At 46.2% G+C, this 18773-nt stretch overlaps 7 protein-coding genes across 7 annotated transcripts; 4 read left to right on the forward strand and 3 right to left on the reverse strand.

Moving 5' to 3' along the window:
* Nucleotides 1–122: 122 nt before the first annotated feature.
* M431DRAFT_504171 (hypothetical protein) lies at nt 123–3840 on the reverse strand. The gene is made up of 3 exons (XM_024918428.1): nt 1180–3840; nt 874–1110; nt 123–807 (listed from the first exon to the last, which is right to left on the reverse strand). Exons 1-3 carry the CDS (start codon nt 3352–3354, stop codon nt 295–297), a joined length of 2925 nt encoding a protein of 974 aa, XP_024778911.1. The 5' UTR covers nt 3355–3840; the 3' UTR covers nt 123–294.
* A 469-nt stretch (nt 3841–4309) lies between these two features.
* M431DRAFT_504172 (hypothetical protein) lies at nt 4310–5499 on the forward strand. The gene has a single exon (XM_024918429.1). The coding sequence runs from the start codon at nt 4525–4527 to the stop codon at nt 5359–5361; it is 837 nt and encodes a 278-aa protein (XP_024778912.1). The 5' UTR covers nt 4310–4524; the 3' UTR covers nt 5362–5499.
* Nucleotides 5400–8290, reverse strand: M431DRAFT_490843 (hypothetical protein; the record flags this gene model as incomplete). The annotated part of the gene is made up of 4 exons (XM_024916842.1): nt 5400–5465; nt 5542–6072; nt 6134–6493; nt 6725–8290. The coding sequence occupies 4 exons, from the start codon at nt 8288–8290 to the stop codon at nt 5400–5402; spliced, it is 2523 nt and encodes an 840-aa protein (XP_024778913.1).
* Nucleotides 8291–8536: 246 nt separating this feature from the next.
* Nucleotides 8537–11646, forward strand: M431DRAFT_298062 (hypothetical protein). Its single transcript, XM_024914137.1, has 4 exons — nt 8537–8838; nt 8899–9586; nt 9648–10881; nt 11166–11646. Exons 1-4 carry the CDS (start codon nt 8571–8573, stop codon nt 11175–11177), a joined length of 2202 nt encoding a protein of 733 aa, XP_024778914.1. The 5' UTR covers nt 8537–8570; the 3' UTR covers nt 11178–11646.
* On the forward strand, nt 11281–11685 carry M431DRAFT_40469 (hypothetical protein; the record flags this gene model as incomplete). The annotated part of the gene is made up of 1 exon (XM_024914893.1): nt 11281–11685. A coding segment is annotated over one exon (405 nt), but the record flags the coding sequence as incomplete, so codon positions are not given.
* A 1968-nt stretch (nt 11686–13653) lies between these two features.
* M431DRAFT_13592 (hypothetical protein) lies at nt 13654–15190 on the reverse strand. The gene is made up of 5 exons (XM_024912543.1): nt 14707–15190; nt 14602–14624; nt 14173–14537; nt 14069–14109; nt 13654–14007 (listed from the first exon to the last, which is right to left on the reverse strand). The coding sequence occupies exons 1-5, from the start codon at nt 14970–14972 to the stop codon at nt 13668–13670; spliced, it is 1035 nt and encodes a 344-aa protein (XP_024778916.1). The 5' UTR covers nt 14973–15190; the 3' UTR covers nt 13654–13667.
* An 898-nt stretch (nt 15191–16088) lies between these two features.
* Nucleotides 16089–17897, forward strand: M431DRAFT_544545 (hypothetical protein; the record flags this gene model as incomplete). The annotated part of the gene is made up of 2 exons (XM_024921165.1): nt 16089–17364; nt 17428–17897. The coding sequence occupies 2 exons, from the start codon at nt 16089–16091 to the stop codon at nt 17895–17897; spliced, it is 1746 nt and encodes a 581-aa protein (XP_024778917.1).
* Between the last annotated feature and the right edge of the window lie 876 nt (nt 17898–18773).

Genomic DNA, 18773 nt, shown 5'->3' on the forward strand with positions numbered 1-18773 from the left:
ACAAGCTTCCGCAATGTTACATGTACTTAGAGCGCAGGCACGGGTCAATGACCGTGCCTCCCCCAAGCTAGATACCATAAATTGAACCTAGCACGAATAAACATTTGGTGACGAGTGGGAATATAAATACGAGATGGAGTTATACAGCAGTACATGTATCTTGAACGTGCGACAAAGGCCAGTCGTGCCCATACTCCTCGCCCATCTTGTCCACCGACATGATTTCTACATACCAGGAAGAGAAAATAGACAAAAATAAAAGAATAAAGAAACTTTTTACTGATTAAATCATTTTCAGTACAAAGGGTTTTTAACAATCGCATCAATCTCATCCTGAGTCTTCTTCGGAATGTCATCATCGAACCAATCCCGTACTTGAGCCACAGCCTTCCTAGCACTTTCAACAAATGCCACATCAATCAGAGATTCTCTGTGAATCGTCAAGATATAAGTGCACAAATCATCCTCGCTGCTGCGGTGTGGGCGATTGTACGGCGGCTCACCCACTTTGCCGAGCTTTTCGATGGTGGGCAGGATGAGATTGACCACGGCTAGAATAGCACCGTCTTCGTTGGTCAAGCCCTGGGTCATCATTCTCAAGATAGATATAAGCCTTTCGGCCCTGCCAATCGCTCGCTGGACCATGGGCCGATTCTTCTGGATGCGCTTCAGGGCTTGCACTCGGAACTCGAGGTTGCGGACTTTGTTCTGAGCCCTGTCTAGAATCAAGTAGGCCAATTCGCCGGCTTGTTGAAGGTCGTCCAGCGTTCCATTTCCTTCAAGAAGCGACGTGTAATTTACTCCATCCTGCAGAGTATGTTAGTCTAGCTGTTGATTGCGTCGCTATACATCTCAGACTGGAGTTGTGCATACCAAAACAATTTTCTTCTTGAGTGATTCCTGGCGCTGCATGGCAGCCTCCAGAGAAACCTCTTCTATCTTTGCAAGCAATATGGCTTGAGCTTCTTCATACGCCTCTTGGTCGGTGTTCATCTTGTCTATAGCCGCGTCAATGTCTGCCTCCAACGATGATATTTCGGTTTTCTCCTCCTCAGTCTCTTCGTAAAACTTGGCTTTCTTCTCCTTCAGTTCTTCTTCAATGTCGTTCAACTGTGAGAAGATTATGTATGTTAGCATATATGCACGTAATTATACAAGTGGCTTTGAACAATTCTTTACCTGAGGAATTACCCCACCGTCTGTCCCTGAGCCGGTTACAAAGCCGGCACCAGTTTGGATGAGATCTGTAGCTTCTTGAATGATGGCCTTGCGCTTTTCATTGGATGCATCGTCTCCTGTATAGTCTGGCCAAAGGTCGATGAGCTCGTTGAACTTGGCGAGACCCTTTGCGATTGATCCCAGTGCTGCCTTGACACTCGAATCGACAACGCCATCGACATTCGACTCCAAATCATGTAGGCGGCCCTGCAAAGCCATGAAAATTTGCATCCACCGAGCCAAGCCGGAGTCAGGATCAGGTCCTGGAGGCGGCGGAGGCGTTGGCGGCTTGGGATGAGACGACCAAGCAACCGTCCAAACCTCACCAGTATGCCCTTCAAGTGTCGCCTTACACTTATTTTCAGCTTCATCCCAAATTTTGACTCTGTAATCTCGTGATCCTGATGCAACATCTTTTCCATCCGCAGACCAAGAGACAGACTGTACAAATTTGGAGTGTCCCTCCCATGTTGAGAGACAGTTACCAGAGACTGGGTCCCATACTTTGACTATACGATCTTGTGATCCCGTTACAATTCTGGTGCCATCAGGAGACCATGAAAGTCCAAGAATCGAACCCCGGTGGCCCTTCAAAGCCAATTTACTCTCTTTCGTATCTGCATCCCATATAGTAATTTCATTGTCGTTACCTCCGGACGCGAAGAGCTTAGAGTCGGGTGACCAGCCAATGGAATCGACTCGGCGGTCGACATCTAGGTCGATAACCGAGCTCTCGCCAGCAACCAAATACCAGACTCTGAGCCTGCTATCCGTCGGCGATGCCAATAAGAGTCGAGTGCTATCTGGAGACCAGGCCAGAAGTGTTGTGGCATTGCCAGTGTTGGTAAGGATGGTAGCTTGCGGGGCCACATCTGAATCCCAGGTGATATCCCAGATCCAAACGTTTCCATCTCCTGAAGACGAAGCCAATTTAGTGCCATCGGGAGACCAGGCAACAGAGTAGACAGGAAATTTATGCTGAAGCGTGAACTTGGCAAGGCCAGTTGTGGAATCCCAGATCTTAACTGACGCATCGTCGCTTGCAGATGCGACATGTTTCTGATCAGGAGCCCACGCAACTGACCAAATTATCCCGGTGTGACCTTCCAGTGTTTTGATGCAGAGACCAGATTCTGGATCCCAAAGTTTCACTGTTTGGTCTTGGGAACCCGATGCGATCACTGTGGCATTGTCTTTCTCGTCCTTGCGCGGGAGCAACGACCTAAGTTGGCCGAGAGGTAGTTTGCTAATCTTTGTCACAGGAAGCACCGTCTTGGCTGGGCTTTCATGACCTGTAAGCGTTGATAAACATTGGCCGGTAGCTGCATCCCATGTTTTGATAGTGCTATCGTCCGATGCCGATACAAGCCAGGCTCCATCAGGCGACCATGAAACTTCCGTGACGGACTGTTCATGACCTTCAAGTGTTGTTGTGCATTGTCCTGACGATGTATCCCATATCTTGATAGTATTATCCAGTGATGCCGATGCAAGACGAATTGTATTAGGCGACCAGGCGATAGAGCGAACAGCCGAGTTGTGGCCATTGAGTGTCAAGGTGTAAGTGCCTGTGGTTTCGTCCCATACTTTGATACTGTTGTCATTTGAACCCGAAGCAATGTGAACTGTATCGGGCGACCAAGCAACTGAAAGAACTTCGTCGCTGTGGCCTTCAAAAGTTGTAATACATTGGCCTGTAGCCAAGCTCCAGATCTTGAGAGTCGTATCAGCCGATGCCGAGATGAGTTTTGTACCGTCTGGTGACCAAACAATGGAATTGATACGATTGTCATGGCCTCCTAGTGTGAATACACATTGCTTTGTGGCTGGATTCCAAATCTTGATTATGTTGTCGTCTGAGGTTGCAAGCCGTTTGCCGTCGGGAGACCAAGCGACCCCATTAGCACCACCGATGTGATCATTGAGCGTCAATATGCACTCGCCCGTGGCTATGTTCCATATCTTGACTGTGCCATCGTCCGATGCTGATGCAAGTGATTGGACAATAGGTGACCATGCGAAGCGTTGTATGGGACCGCTGTGGCCCGTGAGTGTCGCAATGCATTGACTTGTAGCTCGATCCCAGATTTCGATCGTTCCATCCTCTGATCCTGATATGATCCATGGGACGTCCATGATGTGAGAGGAGATAAGACAGAATTTAGATGCAGTTACTGATGTATTCTGCGCTGTTGTGCAATGGTAGGAACAGTATATCATGCTGCCTCCATGGCGACTTATATAGCTATAGTTTCAGCTTGGCCAACGCGTCACGCTCATGGCAATTCCAGTAGTTTCCTTTGAAGGCATCATCTCTCAATTGATTACCAGTTTGGTTAATACCCATCGAGGTAAACAGCTGAATCACGTATGTTGACGTTGTAGTATTTCATCAACATGGGGGCCGCAACTTTCAAATCCTGGTTGATCTCCGCGCAGCATCAATTGCAAAGAGAATCCAGCGAATAGATGCCCGACACGTTGTTCTCTGTAGTATTCACATCTGCCGCTGAGCGTATGGCTCCCGCCATGCGGTTGCATTTACATCAAAGCGGAAATCTTGACATAGCTGAAAGCTGTGCAGTTGAAGATATATTCCTCAATGGGCGACCTCAGCCAGCCACGGATGGTAACAAAACGGCAGCCTCTGATTCTGATTGGATTTCAATGAGGGGTTACTCTCTTCTTCAGCCGCCAAGAAGCGCTCATTGTAAGAGGATGCAAATTGACCCATCACTTTGACGATGTCAGCTGTAATTGATTGAGGTCTATTCCGTATTCCTACTCTCTTATGATATGTGACCCAAGAAACTCAATCTCCTCTGATCTGCACACAAATGCCGCTCTCGTGTTCTTACTCGCCTTCAGCTCACTGACAGCAGCATGCATAAAATAGGTGATTTCATCTGTGGGGTTGGTATTTGAATGCTACCCTACGAACGGCTTGAGAAATAAAGGGCCTCTGCATGCTACAAAATCCTGAGTATATGTTAGAGTAAAATTAACATCAGCTAGCTCTCATTTATAGACAAAATGTCAGCGACTATGTTTAGAATAACGCTGTTCTTACAGCTAATATACCGAACCCCATGCAGGGTGTGAATGCCACTATTATGCATTATGTTTCCGCATATCAACAGTTTCGCAGCAATAGTTCCATGAATCTAAGGATCGTACCTATAAATCGTTTCCCAGTGGTCAGCAGTATCACCCCGCATTTTGATCGTTAAGGAGCATGAGATCTTTCCCATTCTCCCAAATAATTTGCTCACAAGCCGTCACAATATTAGCTTTGTTTGCTTGAAGATGCCTCACGTTCGAGATCCTACATACTTACTTGCGCCGAACTGGACTTACCGCCCAAATGGCCCGATTGCTCTTGGAAACATAATTGTTGATCCGTTCCGCCCTCAGTATGCAATCTCCAAGCCCACCAAGCCTCTACCTGAGATGGAGACAGTAACGGAGAATAATTGGCTATTCGAGACCGAAAAGATACGGAGTGTGAATGTGAGCATCTGGACTCGCTTGTTCAATCAACTGAGCCTCAAACTCGGGCCGAACCGTCAGAGAGCAGAGTCTGTCAAAATTGTCATGAAATCTCTCGAGACTACTTACTTTAGAGATGAGCCTTCGATGCAAGACATCCAAGCGATCGCCAATGAGCCAATTGTTCGCAGTATTCTGAATACCGATAGCCTATTTCGAAGCCCAGTTTACATGGTGACTGGTCTGAAAGTTGCAAAAGGATTCCAGTTAACCCATTATGGATCATCTGGGCGCGGACTGTCTGCGGAAATATCAGAAAGTGTTGCTCCAGATATGTTTGTCGGTGGCAATGCCAACATTGAGAGAACGACGACCACCTCGAATGGGTTTGAGGCCGCAGGTGATATCATCTTTGCATACCAACTGCTCATCATTAAACCAAAAGGCTGGGGTCCGAATGCGACTTTCAAGCTGGATGATTATCGTCACAAGGCGGCCATGCTCGTGGATAGTAGCAGCGACGAAACAGAAGAAGGAGAAATCGAAATTGAGTATGGTGGTGCAACAGTTGATGAAGTGGTCACAATTCAAGAAGGCATTACCGAAGTTAATCCTGACAAAGCCCAACAGGAATGGCTCTTCCAAGACGAATGAAAATTCGCTGCTAAAGGAACTAGGTGAATTGTGCAATTCTAATAGTCGCGCAACATGTTGAATTTGAGCTTACTAAACCTGCCGCCCCAATGTGATATGCCGCTCTAATTTGGATAAAGCATGCTTAATAGTCGCCAATCTCTCCTCCTCCTTTCCTTTAAAAAAAAGCCAAGGCGCAACGTATCGTCGGCGGCCAAAGTCATCCCCCACAGAAATGTGTTCCAATACTTGAAGAATACCATCTTTTGTTAGCAGCCTTGTTATCGTCTCTGCGTCCATTCCTACTGTGTAGTTTGCATACTGCACAATTGTCGCCACAATACCAGCCAAGATTGGAGTGGCCACCGAACATCCCGACATTTGGGCACCGTTGTCTCCTATGTCGTATGGAACATTTTGACCAAGCGTGCCATACAACAGGCCTCTTGCCTTCTGTGGCCTAGGTATTGGATTGAACTTGTTGATAAACGCACCGGTATGATCTGTTCCACGTACTGATATAACAGTCTCGAGGCTTGCGGGAAACATTTCCTCCGAGTTTAGCCCATCATTGTTCGCGGCCGCGAAAAAGACCACTTCACTCTTTCCGTCCTTTCGGCGGCCTCTGTTTACATCTGTAACGGCATATTCAATCTCATCAACAATAAACGGGAAGCCAAACGACATTGTAATGACGTCAGCCTTCCATTCGGCCGCGGCGTAATGAATTGCCTAGAAGAGATTGATTAGCTTATGATAAAATTTCAGGTGAGAACAATACCTTCCTCTTTACCTTGGATATATTTTGAGTTGAGTTGGGTAAATCTGCCTGATCTTTCGTAACTCGACCTACGTAAATATCGACATTGAATGCCACTCTGAATAGAAGAGCTGTAAGTGCTGTTCCGTGCTGTTTCGCATCCTCATCTACCGGTTCCGTTGAGCCTTCATGAAAATCTCTCCAGTGGCCTACTAAGCGTGCTGGGACGCCAGGAAGGACTGCCATACAAGGTGCAGTCAAATCGCAGCCCGTATCTAGAATGGCTAGTCTGATATTTCTATTTTTTGACGTGACTCTGGACACGGAAATTAACCTCCCCATATCTCGGTTGATGAAGTCAAATTCTTTCAACCATTGCACACTACTTGATATCTATCCTTGGATCAGCCCATCTCCATATCATTGTGTGAATATACTTACGTTACGTCTGGAAGGTTCACATAGTAGTCCAGAATTTGATATAGAGGACAATAGATGATCTTTTGATGAATCTATAGCTGTAGCGGTTCCACCTTTGGCAATCTCGGCCATATTAACCGACGATTGGCGGTAAGCTTCGATAAAGGGCACTGGAGAAGGACTCTCTCTTGTGTTAGACAGCACGCTCTCGGATGTTGATGTTCTGGATCTTTGGACAAATTTCCAGTGTTTGCTGATGATTTTGTCCCTTTGATTCAAAGGTCTAATCACTTTGGTTAATACCTCTTCCCTAAGCTTGTGATAATAATCCTTGCTGTTGGTGTGGCGGAGGTCCATGTCGTAGAGATCGGTGCAAATTTGCAGGCATGAATCTATTATCCCAATAAATGGATCCATGTCCTCCAAATACTGATCCAGGTCTCCGTGAATTCGGGTAATTGCCATGTATAACGATGTTTTACCAGTGATTTCGTCAATATCTTCATCAAGCACGGTGATTTCCTTTCCCAATTCTAGTTCTAGTAAGAGCTTTGCCAGGCCTAAAACATAGGGATCCCCCGGTTCTAGGTCTTCGTTGATGGCATTTTCCTCGATAATTTGTGAGTTAAATGCGTATGTCATGTATGCCTCTGGAGCGGTATCTTGGCCGATGAAGCCATCCTTCCGTTGTCTAATATGAATGGTGTTGGCACTCCAAGGATTTCGCAATAAGGCGCTGCCGGACAAATGGATAAGGGAATTAGAAAGGAGTAAACTGAGTCGCCTTTTGTCCTTCTTTCTGATAGTTTTGTAGTGACTAGCTTTCCCTTGCTTTAGCTGTTCTTCCTTTTGGAGAATATTGCTCAGGGTCTCCGTTGATAATATCGCCGATTCCTTCCCGTGAGCCTCACTAGTGGAGTTTTTGCAAAACCCTTTTCCATCGAAGGTCATGGATAACACCCTTTTTTTCCGGTATGAACGTGTCAACTCCGAACAAATCTCCTTTATCCATGAGTGTTTCATATTGCAATTGTTTGTAGTCTCCATATGAAAGACCACGTGCTGCCACAGACTTCGATGTCCGCAGATAGATATCATCATTTGGAGCTCATTTTTCGCAAACTCGGAGAGTCGCACATAGGAATTGTGGCCTTCCGGATCTTTTAGACATATCAATGCTTTGAGTTGTTCGAAAATTGCTCCCAGAGCTGCCGCGAGCTCCTCGGCGTTGCGTAACAGAGCCTTGTCTGACTCGTAGTCATCTTCAATTTCATAGAAACGAAAAGTATTTGACTCATAATTAATTGTAGAGAATAGTTTCGATATGGTTTGGTTGAAATGCTGTACAATTAGTGTTGTGTTGTGTTGCCTTGGCTTCCCCCCAAATGAAACCCAAAAGGATGCAGACACTAGTTCTCCTGTGGAAATTTGGTACTTAAGAGCAACAAGCTTTGGAAACTCTGCATGCAATTCATCGCTGCTATTGCAATTTCTAGCTGGGAATTTTCCGACAACTAGATCTTCAAATAGAACAAGGATACTGTTCAGGGAATCTATGCAAATGCAAAATGTATCTTCCGAGAGATCCTGTTCGGCGCACTTGGTGTCGAATACTTGCATAATGTTGGCTATTTCATGTCTCAGAAGGGTGATATGATTTCTTTCTTGGACAGACTGGCTCGGAGATGCCACTGGTAGTGCATCGACGAAGGCGGGGTGTATCGCGAATAAGAGCTCGCTGCGTCCTCCACTGTCACGGGCGAGATACATCTTCTTAGACGCCAAATCCGATTTGCTTTACGCCTTTGAGTTGGTAAAGTAAGCTAGCGTACAACTTGCGTAACGTATTGTTTGAATCGCAGTAAGTGATGAAGACCGTTGAAAAGATTACTTGCACATATTCTGTAAATGTATAATAGATCGATCGTTATCCGCGCACTCTTTATCCGAAGAGCCTCATCTTATTACCCCGCTTGGCCCCTCTATCTTTGTAGCTTCTTCAATCACGGAAACTGATTACATACATACACATACACATATATTCTATAAGATGGCCTCAGCCATCAACGGAGAGAGTATATATAACGCAGCAGCGAGCTGCTCGCACCTTTTTGAACAATATGTACAAACCTTTGGGCCTACTACAGGTAAACTTGATCTTGCCGAGGACCTTCAAGGTCAATTTAACCTCTGGGCAGCCTATATTGGGGCAATTACTACCACTAAGTCTTCTCTCGATGCTCGCTTAGTGGGGCAAGATGGCCTCAAGAGTATGATTCTCGAACTTCTAATTATGATACGGGACAACCTGAAACACGGCAAGCACAATACATTCCTCTCCGCTTGTTTCTATATTATAAGCAACTAATGCCTTATAGAGCTTGATACCAAGCTTGATAGCGTGGCGACACTAGCAGAATCAATTGACGGGATCCCAGAAAGTTTGCCTTTGCTTCTGGGTCTACGTGCTGTTCATGTAGCTGTTCGAAGGCTTCATGCTTTAGGAAGATTGATACAACGATCTATGGCAAAAGAATGTCAAGAGAGACAATTTTTCGACTCGCAGCATCAAGATGATAGCCGTTGCTTCAAAGACTTTGTGAAAATTAAATTTCCAAATGCCACGCAAGGTCTCATTAGCCAGCTTAGCCAGTCTATATGTATCAGAAAAAGGTCGATATTTTACCAGCAGCAGAATGGTATGAACTCTGTCATCGGAAGAGAATATAGTTTAAGTCGGCCACAAAGCAAAGAACATATCACGCGGGCATCTGAGAATGTCGAAATGGAGGTACCGGCCAACCACCATACAACTTCAACGAGTGAAGATATCTTCATATCTGAGGCAGCTGGTTTTCATATCAACGTACAGGAGCTTCATAGCTCACTGGAAAAGTCTAAAGCCACACATTTTCACAGCAACGAAAACCCTTCCATTCGAGAGATTCAGAACGAAGAATTTAGTTATCCTAACATGCCTATTGCAGCAAAAGACGAACTAAATGCTATGTGCCCCATCTGTTCCAAATCTCTGGAGGTAGTTAGTCTAACGAGACGGATGTGGAAGTATGTAGATTCTTCAAATTGGGATCTCAGTAACGTGTCGCACCTAACCGTCATTTATTAGTGTTCACATTGACCAGGACATTGAGCCTTACGTTTGTATTTCCGAGGAGTGCAAACAGCCCCCACGATTCTTCGCCCATATTCAAGATTGGGAAACACATATGCATATAAAGCATGGTGTTGACTGGGCGCGAAATATTCACGCAATCACTTGGTGCTGTGAAATGGATCACTCTGAGGAAAATGTTGACAAAAAGATTTTCGATGACAAAAGCGACTTCATTCATCATCTATCAACAGCTCATGGGAAGAATCTCACAAAACCCCAAATATTAGCAAAATCAAGGAGGAGTAGAAAATTTCAACCTAGAGGAGCGTTTACGTGTCCTCTCTGCAACTGCTGTCCGAAGGAGATAGCTTCACGTCTGGCCGAAGAGCCATACTCACTTCTCTCAGAACATATTTCAAGGCATCTCAAAGCCCTTGCATTTGCTTCATTATTCGATCTCACTTATGAACATCAAAAACCGAGTTCCTCTAGAGGGAGACAGATAACTGGTGGCCAAGATCGCGCGGATGGCCCAACTACAACCCATCTCACCAGCGAAGAACCGTTTGCCAACATTCAACCGACTATAGTGGAAGAGCCAAGAAGACCCAGTGATGATCAAATGCTTCCTGAATCACCAGAACCAGAGTCTCCGGTTATTTCACCAAGAGTGCATTCTAAGCCCCTCGAAATCTCAGAAAGATTTGCAGTTGTGTCATCAAACAACACTGTCTCGCAACAAGAGCAGAGCCCGGAGAAAATTTATGAACAAATGATGGAGACAATCGGCTCGCGAGGGCCAACCACAAAGAGGCTCGCCTGGCGACTTATATCATGGCTTACATGTTCAATGAGACCTATGACTGTGCTTGAGCTTCAACATGCGCTTGCCGTGGAAGCTGGTGATAATAGTCTTTTAAAAAACAATATTCCGAAAATTGAAGATATGGTCTCGGCGTGCGGTGGCTATCTCACGATAACTACAGACATGAATACTCTCCAATTTACCAACGAAGCACTGGGGAAATGGTTAGAGAAAACTTGGTATGCTCGCTTTCCCAATGCGCATGATTACATCACGGATATTTGTGTAACATATCTCGGCTTTGACACTTTCGAAACCGGCTTTTCTGATTCGGATAATGCTTTTGAAAAACGATTACGGTCATACGCTCTGTACCACTACGCAGCGCAAAAATGGGGGTGGCACGCCCGTGTTTCATCGACAAAGGAAAATCCTTCCATTGTGAGTTTTCTCATGAACGAAAATAAAGTATCTGCATCGAGTCAAGCAATGCTGGCTTCTGGGAACTTTTACGCTTATAGCCAAAAACCACCGAGGCATGTAACAGGACTACATCTTGCAGCGTACTTTGGACTGGAAGGCATATCGGCAATTTTACTACAAAACTCTATAAATGTGGAAGTTACCGATAGCAATGAACGAACGCCACTGTCATGGGCCGCCGAGACAGGCCAAACGGCTGTTGGTAGACTGTTGCTGGAGAATGGCGCTGATGTTAATTCTAGAGATTCCGGTAGCTACACGCCTCTACTAATTGCCGCCTGGCATGGACATAACGCAACTGTTAGGCTATTACTTGAGCGGCATGCTCATATTGAGTCCAGAGAGCCGGATGATTACACGCCTCTTTTATTAGCCGCTTTTAACGGGCATGAGCCAACTGTTAGGTTATTACTCGAGTCCGGTGCCAATATTGAGGCCAGAGAGGGAAATCATTACACGCCTCTTTTGTTGGCCGCCTTTAATGGGAATGAGCCAACTGTTAGACTGCTGCTTGAACGGGGTGCCAATATTGAGACCAGAGAGGGAAATCAATATACGCCTCTTTCACTAGCTGCATTCAATGGGCATGAACCAACAGTGAGGCTATTGCTTGAATGGCGTGCCAACATCGAGGCCAGAGAGCCAGATGGTTACACACCTCTCTTATTAGCCGCCTTTAACGGACATAAGACAATTGTTCGACTATTACTCAAACGGCATACCGATGTTAAAACAAGAGAGACAAATGATTACACGCCTCTTTCATCAGCCCCGTTTCACGAACAGAAGCCAACTCTTAGGTCATTACTCAAATGGGGTGCTGATCTTAAGGCCAGAGAGCTAGAGGGTTACAGACCTCTCGCACTGGCCGCTTCTGAAGAGCGCAATATGGAACGCAGGGTAACTCCTGTCCGACCGGCTTCTAGAGGCCTTACAAAACGTTTATATAAAAAGTGGAAGTTTTAAGACCTAACTTTCCTAATATAACAATTACCCCAAGTTATATTCCTAACACTGATAGCTATTGTGGATCTCTTCAATACCTTTGATGCATCTGTTGATCAAAACAGAGATATTATGGCTCATCACTGTCACTGGCTCCTGAGGTCAATAAGTGCGACACTGTGATCATTATGTTGGAGCATAGTGCTATAATGAGTTCGACAGTTAGCAGTTCCGCGATGTCATCATATTAGGAATCTAGTGAAGGCCACTGGGTACTCAAACTAGCGATATTAGGTGAAGATAGTAATATGGATAAACTCAATACTGAAGTAGAAGACAATTCGCCAGCCTAGAATGACCCGAACCCAAATAGATGTGATATGGTTGAATTTGATGATTCAAAACAGATAGCGTGAGGTTGCAATTTCAAGACGACAATGGTTAAAGTCTTCATGTTGTGTTATATATTGCCTCTTTTCAGGCCTATCAGCCCACTGGGTGTTAGAAAAATGCTTTCAAGGATAAGTAGTGAACAGAAAATAAAGACGTAATGTTTCAACGCAACCTCTTCTATAGTATTCTATGATAAAATGATACCAATCCAAAGGCATCTAGACGTTAGATTATGAGTCGGTTTTGTTTTTCATAATAGATAATAAAGAGCTCGCACATGCTTTTGTAAAATATAACCCAGAGGTAGAGACTGTTCGTTAGCGCACTCTCGAAACGTCCAAAGTTTTAGCTACACCGTGAATTTTTTCATGTAACTCAGTAGCTTTGGCCACGAAGAAACTCAATACCTGAAACTTTTAATTCAAAATGAAGAGCCTAGATCGTTAGAGAGAAGTGGTGATGAATATTGACGCCATTTTGTCGATTTTTGCGGTCTCCGGATTCACCGAACACGGCATCCATCGCATCTTGCGAAAGGCCTATATCGACTCTTTTAGCTACAGTGAAACGAAATATTGTTCTATCATTAACGAACTGGCTGCCTTGAACATAGAAAGCCATCATATTTCTCCCCGCGGGGGTGATGAGATGGATCGAAAGAGAGGAGAATACAAATCGTGTGTCATTGTCCTTTAAAGAAGGTACTCATCTAATATACAGCGTCAAATAATTAGATAGCTAGGTATCAATTATTACTATCTATCTACGATAAACCACCGACCTTTCTGTTGGTGTCAATCCCAAAATTAGAAATCTCCCGCTATTCGCCTGCTCCATCTTACTCTTGTGAGATTAACATATAATCTTACAACCCATGTGGGCTGGCGACGATTTATCTCCTCGCTCGCTCGCTAGGCAGTTCCGAATTATCCTCATCTCCCGAGCGACTAAATAGAAACTCAAGCCAACATCGTGCTGAACACCGAAAACGAACTATTATTCGGGCTGATCGGACACATATGCCGAAGATGATGGCACTAACGAGGGGGCTTGACTGAGTCAATCCACTTCACGACAAGGATTCTCACCCTTGTGCTGTAAGCGCTACGCCTCTGCCCCGCCTCGGTCTTTATCGGACCATCTCACCGTCCTGAGCGAGATAGGCCTCTTGTAAAAAGACACGATGTGTTCTCTGTTGGGTCTAGGGAGCAACTGGGTCGTGGGGGTGCAAATTGGAACCTTATGAGATATCAAATAGAAAAACGCCTTATGGCGAATGGTTGAAGACGGAGCTGCCGTTGGATCACATGGCGTGCTGGGAACATGATTGGACCTTATTCAGATAACGATTTTACGATATCAGTGAATTCTAATTTCTATATAAATGTAGCTGCATAAAACAATATTCAGAAACTCACACTAGGTTTCCTTAACTCTGGCGTTGAGCTATTGCTACTTCCGGTGTCTTCAGTCTCGTCAACCGTCTGCCTCGTCACAGCGGTCTTTACTGTTACCCGGATACGCCCAGGTGGTGCGACTGCTCGCTCAATATCTCCATCATTCCTAATCTCAATATGAACAGAGCTTCCTTCATCATGCTTGTGCTTCTGTTCTGCAGGTGTGATGAAGCTTAGTCTCTGAATGGCACCCAAGTTTTGAGATTTTGCGATTTTCGCAGTGAGCTCTGCCATGTTCATTTCAATGGAGAGCTTTAGGAGGTATGCAACTGGATGAAACTGCAAGTAGCTGAAGATTATTAGATATTAGGAGATCTTGGAGAATTGCGCATTTGGGCATAAGGACATACCTGAGACTGCTTGGTAACGACATAAGACCAATCAATGATACCTGTTAAGTGTTGCGCATGAGCTGCTGAACCTGTATCTGATTCTAACCAGATCAAGTACTTACATCAAGGCACATGGAAAAACAGACCAAGACCAAGTTGAGCCGATAGAGAGGTATGTACTTGGACAGCCCACTCTTGATCAAGCGAGACCGGACCAAGTACATGAAGCGAACATTTAGAGACAAGTCGATGATGCAAAAGATTACCTTTTCCACCCTGTCCCATATATCGTTTATGTGGATCCAGCGAGGTGAAAGCTGGAGATGGGCTGGAGTCCAAATAACCATCACACTGATGTTGACTAGGAGTAACAGGAGGAAGACGCTCCATTTAAGGCTTCGTGCAGCTCCGGGTACAGCCATTAAAAAAGCAATGCGATTTATGATGATTTGCATTAGCAGCTGGATCTGAAGCGACCAACAGCAAGCTATAGGTGGGCAAATGGTTAGTATCTGACAGACAGAGATATGATATCCTAGGGGAAGCCGTACAGATGAGAAAAAACAGTTGGAAACTATGAAATTACAATTAGAACACCTAATCTGCATAGAAGAGCTATATCGGTAGCAGAATAAGATTTTGTAGCAGATACGTACCTAGGACCGACATATTCGCGCTGGAAACACCATGTAAGAGCCCCAATGATGATACTTGCTATCCACTCGCCCCAAATCAAGGCAACATAAGTGGTTATCCTATGCTTCCGCTTCCAGGAATGGTAAGATTGCCGTCCTGCCTGCACTGCCGCAAAGATGGCAATCCCTAGGGAGAGTCCCCAGAAAACGCTGGATATGTTCATATCGGTGTCATCGGGAGTCTCGGAGACGTAGTTGTCTGGGACGAGAAATCCGCGATACACCATCTTGTCATCGGCACGAGAGCTGTGTCAACGCTCCCACAAAGCTGTGTGTATAGAAAGAGAGCAGGATCATGAGCGACAAATTCATGGCCAAAGGAAAGCAGAAGCTGAATGAAGTCAGCACTCAGTCGGGAGGGCGGGGGAGTTTATGGGGTAACTGTCATCCTTCCAGAAGGTCATCAGAAGGACATGCTAAGCTTCACTTGGACAGTTTAAACTCTCTAGCTTCCAGCTTGAAGCCACAAGAGACAAGGACTGGCTCAACACTATGGGGCGAAACCTGATGAACAAATCACCATCGAAGCTTGTTCTGGGCCAGACAAATAGCTGCAGTGCTAGTTAGGCTGCTATTTTAGTTGAGGTAAGCGTTGGACAATCCCCAGACCCCACAGTCTCCGTCTCCATGTCTTGAGTGCCACCCCACGTTACTTTCTCCAAGTCTAGCCGTGCGCCACGTGGGAAGCTGGAGTTGGGGTCGGATTCCTTAAACGAGGTTGTTGACTATCGGGAATTGAATGTAAATGAGTCGATATATTGGCGCTGGGAACGTTAGAATGGTTTTTGCGTCGCCCACTAACTTGTGTAAAGCCGCTGCTTGCTGTGGCTGTCGGGTATGTTGCTGAAATCAGCTGAGCTCACTGCAACTCAGGGTCGTGAAACAAGCGTCCATGGACGTTTCTGAAGCGGGACTCCGCAGGTTATAGCCTCTCCCTCCTCCCGGTTCATGCAGAAACCGCTCACTCCACCCTCGGGCTGGCCGGGGCGACCCCCGACACAGTTTGGCGACGATGGGCAAATAGCCAGAATGGCTAGAAATAATTATTTGGCGATAGTATTATGTACATCGGGGAATGTGTAGCGAACTGACCGAGCGCATGAAGCTTGGATCATTTGTACGAAGAGTCAATATCGTCAATTCACCCGAATGTCGTCCTCGGTGATTGAAGGTTTTATCTCGGCTAGTTTAGCTAGACGAGCACATTGACTTGTAGAATTAAACATATATATCTAGTCATATCCATGGTATCAGAAAGCTATCGAATAGATTATGAGCATTGTCTTTATATACCCTTCTTTCAAATACCTTAAACCAAACGCCAAACTCCAAGTCTCACCACCATGTCATCTAAGCATTTTGTCAACGACCCAACCAAGTTGGTCAATGACGCTCTTTTTGGCATCACCCTTGCAAACCCCGCCGTCGCCCTCGACGCTGACAACAAGACCATCTATCGCCGCCCAAATCTCAATGGAAGCAGTCAAGTCTCCCTTCTGAGTGGCGGCGGTTCTGGCCACGAGCCCTCTTTCGCTGCGTTCGTGGGAGATGGTCTATTAAGCGCGGCCGTTGCTGGCACCATCTTTGCGTCACCCAACACCGAGCAAGTTCGCAAGGCAATCATGGGTCTTATTGATTCAACTCGTGGCGTCCTTGTCATTGTCATGAACTACACGGGCGATGTTCTCAACTTTGGCGTGGCCGTAGAGCAAGCCAAGTCTGCGGGTCTCAACGTCGAGATGCTAGTAGTTGCTGACGACGTCGGTGTTGGTCGTCAGAAAGCCGGCAAGGTGGGACGTCGAGGAATTGCTGGAACTGTGCTCGTTCAAAAAATCGCTGGTGCTCTCGCAGCAAAGAGCGCTGACCTGGCGGAGGTGCATAGGATCGGCAGATTGGCAGCTGATAATCTGGTCAGTGTTGGTGCTAGTCTGGAACATGTGCATGTTCCAGGCCATACTGCACATGGGGACGACGGACTTCAAGTTGGCGAAGTTGAACTGGGCATGGGAATCCACAATGAACCTGGGTCCGGCAGACGCACAGCTGACTTGCCTGAACTCGTGACTGCAATGCTAGCACAATTGTTGGATGAGAATGACAAAGACAGAGCATTTCTCAACATCAAGTCTTGTGATGAGGTAGTGCTTCTTGTTAACAACCTTGGTGGTGTTAGTGTTCTCGAGATGGGAGCCATCACCACGGAGGTTGTGACACAGCTCAAGGGACAATACGGTATCCGCCCCATACGAATCCTAAGCGGCACCTATATGACTAGTCTTAATGGCCTGGGATTTAGCATTTCACTCCTCAAGGTAGTCGACACAGGCATCAACGGGTCTACAATGATCCAGTTACTGGATGCCCCTTCAGAAGCTACGGGCTGGTCCGCTCCCATCTCTACACAAACATGGGAAGCAAAAGTTCAGTCAACTCGAGAGTATAAGGAGGCGCCTGTAAGAACAGTTCAAGCAACTGGGCTCAAGCTAAGCCCTGCAGATGCGAAATCGGCACTCGTGAGGGCCCTGGAGCGGGTGGTCGCATCAGAGCCGGAAATTACCAAGTACGACGAGGTTGTGGGTGATGGAGACTGTGGCATTGGCTTGAAGCGCGGTGCAGAAGGTTAGTGAACTCCCCAAAGCTCCATTTTGTAACCATTCCAATCTGACATGCATAACCTTCTAGCTATTCTTATGTTTCTCTCAACAAGAGATTTCTCCGGCGACGCAGTGGTCGACGTAGCAGAGATTGTGCCTCTTGTCGAGAAGACAATGGATGGTACATCCGGCGCTCTATATGCCATCTTCTTGAATGCACTAGTTCGATCTCTCGCCGCGTCTCCATCAGGTGAGGCCACGCCGCAAGTATGGGCCAAGGCATTAGAACAAAGCTCTGCAGCCATGTCAAAGTATACAAGTGCCAGGCCTGGTGATAGAACTCTCGTGGACGCTCTGTATCCTTTCATCGAAACATTGGGAAAAACTGGAGATCTAAAGGAAGCTGCAAAGGCTGCAAGCATAGGCGCAGAGAAGACCAAGGGTATGAAAGCCAGCCTCGGCCGGACAGTCTACGTAGGAGGTACCGGGTTCCAAGAATGCCCTGACCCAGGCGCCTGGGGTTTGCGAGCCTTCTTTCTTGGGCTTGCTGCAGTTTAGTCTATCAACTCTGTATAACAGCCTATGTATGTAGCAGGCGTAATGTCACTAAAATTTGTTATCAAGCTTCAGGTAAAATAGACGTTTATCAAAACACTGAGGACACACGTAGCCATTCAAGCTCAAACTAGGGTATTTTCCGTTCACATGCTACGAATGGGTGCCTACATTTAGCACGACAAATTAGATTCTGTAGTGCGACGTGTAACAGCCAACGCTTGGGCAATTCTGGATCGTGCCTGACGCGGAATCAACGGCGGAGCTCTTGTTACACAAGTCAATGGCAGCTTGTTTTCCTATCCTCTCTGCATATCCTGAAGCCGGCTACCTTTGCTTCCGGTGTTGGTCCAATGCTGTGGAAGAAGTCAATAAGTTTCCGAATATGCATGAAAAAGGGGCGAGAGGTGGCAGCGGGCCGGGCCATTGCCAGTAGTTGTCAGTAGAAGTCCGGTTGTTCGGCCTGGAGTCCGAGACGCCCTTCAGCGCTGTATCTGACTCTAATTAGTATGGCTAACATGGTGAAGCCTCGTATTCAGCTTCCGGTAAGCATCATCTCGGCCTCAGCTCCGAGAACAGCGAGGCGGAAATATCCAGGGCTAACCAGGCCATGGACATGAACGTCAGTGCGTTTTTACTTTCCAGAAAAAGACAGCATCACGCAATCTCTGGTTTATTGAAAGTCTATGGTGTTATGTATTTTACCTTAATATTGCTGGCGGAATGGTGCAGAGGGCGAGACCCCCTTGCATCGTGGCTTGAATGTGCAGCTGATTACCTGCACTAGTGGAAGCAAACAGTGCTGAAAGCTTCCAACTATTGAATCACGGGCCCTATATGCCGCTTCTCAGCCAATATGGCCGTCTGGTGGCTCTTTCA

Source organism: Trichoderma harzianum (genome assembly GCF_003025095.1).
Source record: "Trichoderma harzianum CBS 226.95 unplaced genomic scaffold M431scaffold_2, whole genome shotgun sequence".
Lineage (NCBI taxonomy): Eukaryota > Fungi > Ascomycota > Sordariomycetes > Hypocreales > Hypocreaceae > Trichoderma > Trichoderma harzianum.